General features: G+C 40.5%; 2 protein-coding genes across 3 annotated transcripts; one reads left to right on the top strand and one right to left on the bottom strand.

Moving 5' to 3' along the window:
* Positions 1 to 2129: 2129 nt before the first annotated feature.
* Positions 2130 to 3677, bottom strand: LOC107483867 (receptor-like protein kinase HSL1). Of its 2 annotated transcripts, none has more exons than XM_021140284.2 (2): positions 3379 to 3677; positions 2130 to 2954 (listed from the first exon to the last, which is right to left on the bottom strand). In XM_021140284.2, the coding sequence occupies exons 1-2, from the start codon at positions 3665 to 3667 to the stop codon at positions 2500 to 2502; spliced, it is 744 nt and encodes a 247-aa protein (XP_020995943.1). In that variant the 5' UTR covers positions 3668 to 3677; the 3' UTR covers positions 2130 to 2499. The 2 variants fall into 2 exon arrangements, with proteins under 2 accessions (XP_020995943.1, XP_052115777.1); XM_052259817.1 differs by having other exon boundaries at positions 2130 to 2855.
* Positions 3678 to 7491: 3814 nt separating this feature from the next.
* LOC107483868 (uncharacterized) lies at positions 7492 to 9728 on the top strand. The gene is made up of 2 exons (XM_016104476.1): positions 7492 to 8101; positions 8182 to 9728. The coding sequence occupies exons 1-2, from the start codon at positions 7492 to 7494 to the stop codon at positions 9726 to 9728; spliced, it is 2157 nt and encodes a 718-aa protein (XP_015959962.1).
* Positions 9729 to 10740: the final 1012 nt, after the last annotated feature.

Below are 10740 nucleotides of genomic sequence, written 5' to 3'. Positions count from 1 at the left end.
AAAAAAAAAAAAACAGAAACAAAACAATAAAAGAAAAGACAACAAATCTAAGAAGCCAAGACAATAGCTAAATTCTTTTGGATTAGGTGCAAGGTCTCTTCACGTGGATCAAACCACTCTGAATGAACATCCCTCTTCTTGCAGTAGTTCTAACAAGATAGCCAATAACTAAACTTGCTGTTCACAGCATAGGAACAACTCTCTGATCTTCTATTTTCTTCCCAATAATTCAATAATCTTGCAAATAAGATTCTTATCCTTGGCATGATTCATAGCATTCACATCACGAAGGATGAGCAGAGTCTCTAGAAAATCCATCTACTCGCAGATAATATTTCGAAATCCCGCATCTCAGGCCAAAATCAAACCTCTAAAAGTAGCAAAAAAACGCACCGCTAAGATCAGAATTCATCAACGATGTCCTAGAGCATTCCCAAATACCTTCAAAGCTTTAAATAATACAAGCAAACCCACCAAATCGGCTATCTTCAAAGAAACTCACATCACAATAATCTTGTAGGTGTTACATGGGGTGCCTTCCAATCTTGATTAAAAATGTCATTATTTCTACTCTCCCCCAAAGGGCAGAAGAAAATAAAATCTCAGATTCCTTAAGATTTATCTTTAACCAAGTCTGAAGGTGCATCATTCCGAAAAATTGCAGAGGTAAAGTCTAGTCTTCTCCACACCTCTTGATTTCGGACAATATCTCAAGCAATGAAGGACAGTTTCAACCCCACCATTACAACAAATGCAAGTATCAAAAACAGTAAGGGATCTACGAACTCTAAAGGAGGCAGTAGTAGGCAATACGTCATATAGGCATAACTAAACCATAAACTTGAATTTTCAGGAATTCTGAGTTGCCAAACCCATAATCAATTCTCATTCTGCTACAAATCAAACTTCTTCCCAGAAGTCCATTGAGGTTCAAGTTCGTTCTAGATATCAAGAGTAAATCTATTCAATTCCACTTTAATAGCCTTAGGAATAATGGTATAGCAAAGATCAAAATTCCAATGACCATCTTTTTGAAATATTTTTTATCCTGAAGTCTGTATTTACAATGTGGACAAAAGGGAGCTACACCGCTAGAGGTCATTCCGCCTCCAATTGTCAAACCAAAAGGATTGATCCATCTGGCCACTGCACCAATTATAGCCATCCTGAATCCACAGTTTTCTGAATACTACGCCAAACAACAGAGGATTTTGTATAATAGAAAGTATTCTAAAACGAGTTGGTAGAGTGATATTTAAACAACATAATCAGAACCCACAACTTGTCAGGACAATTCAAAAGATGCCAGATCAACTTCTCAAGAAGAGCAACATTCACACAACGGGCATCTCTAACCCCTAACCCGCCAAACTTCATTAGGGTCACAACAATTCTTCAATTGATGAGACTGAGACCATGCCTATTAGTGTTACCTTTCCATAAAAATTGCAGCATCATAGAGTTGATTTTATCACAAACATAATCGGGAAAATACATCACCTGCATATGATAAGTGCAAATAGAGGTCGTCGTTGATTTTATAAAACAATGTCTTCCAGCCTTGTTGAGAAGCTTTCCTTTCCATCCTGCCAACCTAGATTGAATCTTATCCAAAACATTATGAAAAGAAGCTTTATTGACCCTCTGGTGATTTAGATTAACGCCTAAATACTTCCCTAAATTTTGAGTGAATCTATTAGAGGAGATACCGGTGAATATCTCCCGACGCCTAGTAGAAACACTCCTAGAGTAAAAGACCTTTGACTTTTCAACATTCACCTTTAAACCAAACGCCTTACTGAACTTATTAAGCACATCCATAATCATCAGGACTTGAGTCTTAGATGCCTTGCAGAAAAGGAGAAGATCATCAATGAACATTAGACGAGATATATGGCCCACCTATAGAAATAGCAATAGGATCCCAAATTCCATCTGAGACATCTTTATTGATAAAGCAATCTAATCGCTCCATGCAAATAACAAAGAGTAATCATCAGCATGAAGTATATGATGTTCCTAGAATGGGATCGCGAGGTATAAAGAATAAAGATTGTGTTTAATAAATCGGAAACCGAGTAAAAAACAGCTTTCTTTTTTCTCCTAACGTTGAGAAATAAAAATTATAAAAAATGATGGTCCAGGATGCTAGGCCTACCAGGCTATATTGGGCCAGAAGAACAGTGGCCTGTGATCCCTCCACTGTTGGGAGCAGGAAGTGGTCGCTGCTCTGTTAAGCCAGCCTCGCGCATTACCCTCCATTCTAGGGGCCGAGGGGCCTTGGGCCTTCGCCCAGACTACCGGGCCCAACTCTCAACTTGGAGTGGGCAGGCCGACAATTAGCCCTTGCAAACCCAACCTAGCAGGCCAGAGCACTTGTTCCATCACCTTAATTGCCCCCACTTGGGTCACAAGCTGGCGTTACACAACTCGGCGAACAAAGAGACACGGGGAGAAGGTTATAATGACTATGCTTTTCTTTTATCTGTCGATGTGCGACTACAGTGAGTAGGGAGTAGGGACATTCATAGGAGGGTTCCATCCGATGGAGCTATGCAAAATATTTACAAGTTCTCGAACTATGCTTCTTTCACGATAAGAAAAATAAGGGGAGTGTGTTACCTCCCTCACGCTTCGGGATCTGGGAACCGTTGCTGCTTCCCGAAGCATTTTCACCACCCACCACATTGCAGAGCGGTTTATAGGGAGAACGTTTGTGCAGAGAAACCTCACACTAAGTACCTTGCTGATTTCCTCCCTGTATGTTGAATCAAGGGCAGGATCAATCACATGATCCATTCCTTTCTGTTCCAACAAGGATGAGACCCATTTTACCAGATCATTTTTCCCATAATCTGCATGATTAGGAGGTCTTTCGGTTACTAACTCCAAAATGACAACACCAAAGCTGTAAATATCACTCTTTTCGTTCAACCGAAGAGTATATGCATATTCTGCACAGGACAAAACAAAAGTTGGAGACAGAAGTCAATTTTTTTACTATGTAGCTCTGCTATCTGGTTAATGAGTAAAAACTCAACACATTTTGTTGATAAATGCTCATTAGCTATTTCTTTTCACGGCTTGCAAATAACAGAAATCATGAAAAGGTAAATAAAACAATATACTGTGTCACCCATAATAATTCCACACGAGTTGCTTATGAAACACATCAAATTTCTTTATAGTTCAGCGTTATGAAACATTGTCATATAAACAAAGACAAACAGAGCACAAATACAAATTTTGACAGGCTCATATATTTACTCTGATTTGATATTTTAGAATATAGCATGAATTAACACAACAAAAAAAGGACTCCAAAATACTGACTAAGTAAATATATAATTAATCAATTGTCAACCGAAATTCACCAACCTGGTGCGATGTAACCATAAGAGCCTGCAATTACAGACATGGACTCTGCCCCTTGGCTAGTTCCATTAACAATTTTGGCAACTCCAAAATCAGCCACTTTTGCTCCAAACTCGCTGTCGAGCAATATGTTGCTCGATTTTACATCCCGATGAACAATGGATGGCACAATACCATGATGCATATAAGAAAGCCCCTCAGCAGCATCAATTGCAATCTTGTACCTTGTTGGCCAATCCAACAAGCTTTTCTTGTTACTCTTCGACATATCGGTCAAGTTCCCATTCGGCATATATTCATAAACCAGGAGCCTGCTGTCACCACTGTTCCAGCAACACCACAACCTTACTATATTTTTGTGCCTTATTTTTCCTAGTGTTCCAACTTCAACATCAAATCATCTTTTTCAGAACCAACAATCCCGATACCATTCTTGGTTTCTCTCCATAATTTCTTGACAGCTACAACAGCACCACTGCTTAGAACAACCTTGTAAACCTTCCCAGATGATCCACTCCCTATCACATTGTCTTCACTCATCAATTTAACAATCTCAAACTCATCAAAGCGCAACTTATGAAACAACCTCCACTTTGAAACATTTAAACTTCTCTTCTTGTTTCTTAAGTTCCTGTATCTCACATAAAACACAGCCACCCCAAGGATGAACAAGATTCCAGCAACTGCAAATATGGACCTGAAAATCCACACATACCTCCGGTACTTTCTCCCCCTTGAGCTATGACATTTCCCAAATCCTTTAACACATAGCTCAGGGTTTCCTACAAAACATATTTCATAATTCTTAGTGGCATAATGAGGCAGAACATCCCAGAATTGTATGACAAATTAAACTTATTGAGCTTCAGATTCTCCAGCTCTAGAGGAATCTCACAAAAAACTGGTTACTAGAAAGATCAAGGACAGTAAGCTCAGACAACCTTCCTAATTCCTTTGGAATTGTGCTACTAAACCTATTATGTGCCAAATTAAGCTCATTGAGTATATTCAAACCGCCAATCCAACCCAGAATTTCACCAGACATTTCATTATAGCTCAAATCAAAAGTACCCAACTGGATCAATTTGGCCATGCTATCACGGATTCTACCAGAAAGCTTATTATTACCACCATGAAACTCCAAAAGGTTATTTTTTTGATCCAATTTCATCAGGATCAACCCAACTGGTTATCCGAAATCCTCAAATCAGACAGATTATAAGCAAGGGATACCAAATTTGAAACTGAACCAGATAATGAATTAGAATTAAGCTCGATTAAATGCAAATGAGGCAAACCCCAAAGTGCATCATGTACCTTTCCAGACAAGTTATTCTTCCCAATTCTAACCCTCCTCAGGCTCGTGCAATTTCCGAGGCTCTCCGGAATTTTCCAGGAAAAAGAATTTAACAACATGAGCAACTCCTCCAACTTTCCCCACCGGCACAAACCCGCCGGCAACTCGCCGGAAAAACGGTTAAAAGAGACGTCGATGATCTGTAACAGCGAGTTACTACCGAGTTCACTCGGCAAGCTCCCAACGAGTTCGTTTCTAAACAAACCCCTCGGCAACGCGCCGGTGAGCGCGTTTTCATATAATTCAATCTGGAACACGCTATTCAACCCCGATAACGATTCTGGTATCTCTCCGGTGAATTTGTTCTTTGAGAGGTCGAGATTCTCGAGGCGCGTGAGGTTTCCAATGGAATTCGGGATTGGACCTATGAGGTTGCAACCCGAGTGCCAGAGTTCTTTGAGGTTGGCGAGTTGAGTTGACTTGGGAGCTGACTCGGCGCAAAGGAGTTGTATGCTAAATGAAGGACCTTGAGTGACGTCATGTTAGTTAACGAGTTCGGGAATGGTCCGCTGAGGAAGTTGTTGACTAAGTCAAGTAACACGAGGCGGTGAAGAGTGTGGCTGGGTTGAGCGAGAATGTCGCTGGAGAGGTTGTTGAAGGAGAGGTCGAGGTGGCGGAGGGCGGTGAGGAAGGAATGGTTCCAACGAGAGTGTTTTGGGAGAGGTCGAGGTGTCGGAGACGGCGGCAGGCAGAGAGGGATTGAGGAATGGTGTCGGAGATGAAGTTGCCGGGGATGGAGAGGGTGGTGAGTGCGGGCAGAGGGGGATGGCTAGGAGTGAGCCGTTGAGAGTGCAGAGGGGAGTGACGGTGATGGTTACAGGAGTTGTGGTGGCGTTGCGGCACGTGACACCCCACCAATGGCACGGGGTTGTGTGACTTGTGTCTGAAGGGTTCCATGAAGAGAGTGAGTTGTCAAGGTCGGTTAGGTGGTTCTTGAATTGGAGTAGAAGGAGGCCTTCATGGTTTAGTTAGAGAGCTGGTTGTGAACAAAAGAACAAGAGGAGGAAGGTGGTCATGAAACTGAAAGGAAGCATTACATTATGAGTAACTATAACTGGTTAATTTGTTGGTTAGTGTGGTCGGAGGAAGAACAAGAGTAGAATTTTTTACTTTTTTTTTTTTGACTGGGTGAATATCAAGGAGAAATGAGAAGATGGGCGAAGTGGGTTTGGTGTTATTTTGCATGGGAAAAGAAAGACGGAAAAAAACTGGGAAAGGATCAAGAGATGTGGGCCGTGGGCCCCATTGTGTTCCTATTTTTGTCTGTAAAATTATCTATATTATTTTCGTGTTTTTTTGGAAAAGTAATAAAATATTTGTACAATATATATAATGGAGGTTTGGAGAGTATTAGAGATATAACCATTAGTGTTATCTTTTTCTATTAGGTGAAGTTTTTAGGATGAGTGGTATCATGACATGGTATTAGAGCTCTAGATTCGAAAAGTCAAAAATTCGATCCTTGGTGAATCCCAAAATCAGCTTAAGCTTTTGAGAAAATGTTTATTATTTCTAGTACTCAGATGGTTATTCAAAATAGTATGGATGATGTTTATTTTGTAACTCAATAGCCCATTGTACACATTGTACAAATAGTCTATTGACTCTGTAGTAGGACTTTTTTGATATTTTTATTTTGAGTATTTAAAATGTTGATACAAAAATAAAATAAAACAGTAAATAAATTTAATAATTTATCGTCAATATTATAAAAATGAATAATATATATAATTATATAAATATCATGTTTTTTTTCTCTGTTTTCGGTTTTTAAAGATTAAAAAGAGGTGGTTTAACAAGTGAGTACAAATTTGAGGATAAATGTAAAGCAAATTTATTACTCCTTCTTGTTTGTTATTTATGGGAATGATTAAATTTAGGAATTTTACACATTTAACATGTTTTAATAAAAATAAATATTTTTTATATTTATTATGTAGATTATTATTTAAAAATAATATAATTAGACGACGATATAAAATATTTTATACTATTAATATATTAAAATTAAATTTATAAAATAAATTTAAAATTTATATATTTTAAAATTCTCAAAACAATTATATATTTACATATTATTATTTGTCTTGTTGCTAAATTAAAAATAATTTTAGAATTTATATCAATCATTAGAAACAAAAATAATATTTTTTTAATTTAATAAAAATTTTACTCTTCACACAAAAAAAAGTAATCTCTAATATTTATCTACATTAGATAATATAAGGTCACAGATCCCTTACTCCAACAATTACAACTATTTACAAATTGAGGCTCAAGAATTTCAATATGGGAAGGAAAGGGGTGTTTTAGCCAGAAATGGAGTAATGGTGTGTTTCACCCAATGATGGATGCAAGCTCAAAACACAGGAGCGTGTTGCGTGCGACAAGTGGGAGGCGCGATGACGTGGCGCAGCCTTAGCGGGACACGTGGCATTACGTGGGGGCGTGCTGACCTAGCACGTGGAGAAGCTTGAATGGTCCACGCAGGCAATACGTGGAGGCGTGCTGACCAAGCACGTGGGGGCGTGATGCTGACGTGGCATCACGTGGGGGCGTCATGGGGACATGGCCAAGCTTGATTGGTACACGAGGGCATCAAGTGGGGGCGTGCTGAGTCAGCACGCAGGGGCATCCTGACACGTGGCAGTACGTGATTGGAGTTCACGGTGAATGCTACTCTATATATAAGGCTGTGGTTGGGTTCATTTTCATACTGAGGAAGTGTGTGAGTGTTCTTTGAGTGTGTTTCTGGTGTAATGGAGGATACCGCAAAGTTAGTAGTGTATCGCGATGGTGAGATTATACGTAATACTCATGAGGGAGTGAGGTTTGTGTGTCAGAATCTATTTTTGTTTGTGGTTCCATGGACCATGACGTTTATGGAACTTCAGAACGATCTCTGTCAAAGCATGGAGAACGGTACATTAATGAGAGTGAGCAGAATTCTGTACTGGAATCCGGTTATAGTTTTTGATGGTTTAATACAGTTTGATACCATGCCAATCACTGACGAAGTGACTATGCATAATATGTTTCAAATTCACCAGCAGACTCAGATGCGACAGCCACAGATTGAGCTGTATGTTAAGTTTGAAACTGTAGAGGCGGAAGGGATTCAAAATGACTTAGAGGTGGAGGATGATAGAGCTGCAGTATACGAGGGAATGAGTAGTGACAGCGAAGAGGACTTCGAAGCCACTTATGAAGCCGGCGACGAAGAGCAGGATGGTGATGCGGGAGTTGAGACAGCAGCTGATGTAGTGGTTCACCCATCGATCAGTCAATCGATGAACGTGCCACCTTTTATGCGTGAATTGGATCTCGACGCCATGCATGCACCGGAGTTTCTGGAATATTCAAACATAGGTACGTGATGACCGAATAATATGTTTTCTTTAATATATACTTTGGATTGATTAGTAAACGATGATGGGCACTTTCTATAGGCGTTGCTGATCCGGAGGACGGAGAGTTCCGGATTGGAATGGAATATAGTTCTAGAAAGTCGGTCGTGGCAGCAATTAGAAGTTACACCATCGCTAGAGGAGTTGACTACGACGTGTATGAGTCTGAGCCACAGACGTTCTATGCAAAATGCAAGATGTATGGGCGCGGGTGCGACTCGCTTATCCGAGCCAGCTTGATACGGAAAAAAGGTTGTTGGGAGATACGCAGATACAATGGTAGGCACACGTGCACAACGGGAGTGATTTCACAGGATCATTCCAAGTTAGACTCGGACACAGTTGCTGAGGCTATAAGGCCATTGGTTGAGACTGACCCGTCAATAAAGGTGAAAACTATAATAGCCGAAGTCCAGTCAAGGTTCAACTATACCATCAGTTACCGAAAGGCTTGGTTGGCAAAGCAGAAGTCCATAGCGAAAGTTTTCGGTGATTGGGAGGAGAGTTACCAAGCCTTGCCGTGGTGGCTCTCGGTTATAGTTCAGAAGATGCCTGGGTCAGTTGTCCAGATAGAAACACGCCCACTCTACAATGGGAATGAAGAGGCGCAATGGGTAAAAATACTTCATCGCGTATTTTGGAGTTTCAATCCATGCGTTAGGGCATTCAGGCATTGCAAGCCCCTAGTTCAGGTTGACGGAACACACCTATATGGAAAGTACAAAGGTACACTTCTGGTAGCTGTTGCACAGGATGGGAACCAGAACATTGTGCCTATCACTTTTGCCTTGGTGGAAGGGGAGACAGCTGATGTGTGGCACTTCTTTCTAAGGAATCTGCGAACGCATGTTGTAAGAAAAGATGGTGTGGGTATGATCTCGGACTGGCATGAGTCAATTCGAGCAGTAATAAATCGTTCCGGAGGTGACTGGCAACCTCCAAGAGCATGGTGGATGTTTTGTATAAGGCACATCGGCAGCAACTTCCTACGAGCATTCAAGGTCCCTCACTTGCAAAAGCTTGTGGTCAATATTGGGTATTCAAGACCGGTGGAGGAGTATAACATCAACTATAAGAGGTTGGAAGAGCGAGGCGAGGCATATGCCAGGTGGTGCGATGCCATTGGACTTAGACATTGGGTATTGGCATCCGAAGAGGGACATCGATGGGGCCATATGACGACGAACCTTGTCGAGTGCATTAACTCAGTGTTGAAGGGTGCCCGTAATCTACCTGTGTTGGCGCTAGTCCGAGCAACGTATTATCGGTTAAATGAACTTTTTACGCGAAAGAGTGCTGAGTCTCACGAACGCAAACGTGCTGGATATACTTATTCCGTATTCGCACAACAGCGGATAGAGGCAAGTATGCAACAGGCTGGGAATATAGTTGTGCACCATTTTGACAGACGGAATGAAGTATTTGAGGTGCGCGAAATGACTAGCGGAAAGGTATTAGTCGTTGATCTTGCACGACGTACGTGTGACTGTGGGCACTTTCAGGGAGAACGAATACCATGTCGCCATGTTATTGCTTGTTGTGCTAACCAGAGAATCGATTGGCAAGTGTATGTGCATCCCCTTAATTGAAACATGCATAATGAATATAATCTCTGACAAGAACCATAAATATTTACCTCATGGCAACTGGTATCTCAGTAGGTGGAAGGATATGTCTCGGTACAGGCGCAATACACGGCATTCGCTCCCATGCCCAAACAAATAACAGATTAAGAGGGTCATCCATCTCCTTCGTATCATATCGTGATGCATGGCATAGTGCTCTGTAAATATGTGCAAGACATGCTGAACCCCAACTATATGTATGGATCCGCTCGAAATCGCGAAGCAACGGTAGATACTTCGCATGGGCGTATGCGGTCGACTTATCTGTGAATAGGGTCGACCCTAACAGACAGAAAATCTGACATCTCACGTTTCTCCTTATGGACTCTTCAGTATCCAACGGCTCCTCATCTCTGATACTTCGAACCCAACCAAGCTTTATATAGGATTTCGAATTACGACTGAGCATCGGTTGACGTCCGAATATTGCCATGCTCTGACTCTGAACGAAATCACTACTACTATCAGTCCATCCACTCACAGGCTCTCCATCAATTGGTAAGCCAAATATATGTGCGACATCTTCCAATGTCACTATAACCTCACCCACCGGCAACACAAAAGTGTGAGTCTCCGGCCTCCACCTTTCAACCAGAGCAGCTAACAACGGGTGAAATCCTCTTATCATCCCAATCCTAGATACGTGGTAGAATCCCGTGGCGCGTAAGTAATTTTCGACCCTCGGATTCCAACTCTGTGGCGGATCTAATTTACGCACCAACAAATTTCTGTTAGGCTGCATCAACAAAAATATATTTATTATATTAGTTATAAATATTCATTTATTAATAAACAAATATTATTATATCTATTTATAAAATGTATGTGATCACTTCAATTAATAATATTATTTACATATTTATTTATTTTAATATTTTATTTGTTAAAATCATTAACGTGCAGTGCATTATCATAATTAAAATATTTTTTTTAATATTTTAATATTATTAATAACAAAGTATATATATTTTTTTAA

Source organism: Arachis duranensis, chromosome 4 (genome assembly GCF_000817695.3).
Source record: "Arachis duranensis cultivar V14167 chromosome 4, aradu.V14167.gnm2.J7QH, whole genome shotgun sequence".
NCBI lineage: Eukaryota > Viridiplantae > Streptophyta > Magnoliopsida > Fabales > Fabaceae > Arachis > Arachis duranensis.
This window is presented reverse-complemented; position numbering and strand designations above follow the sequence as displayed.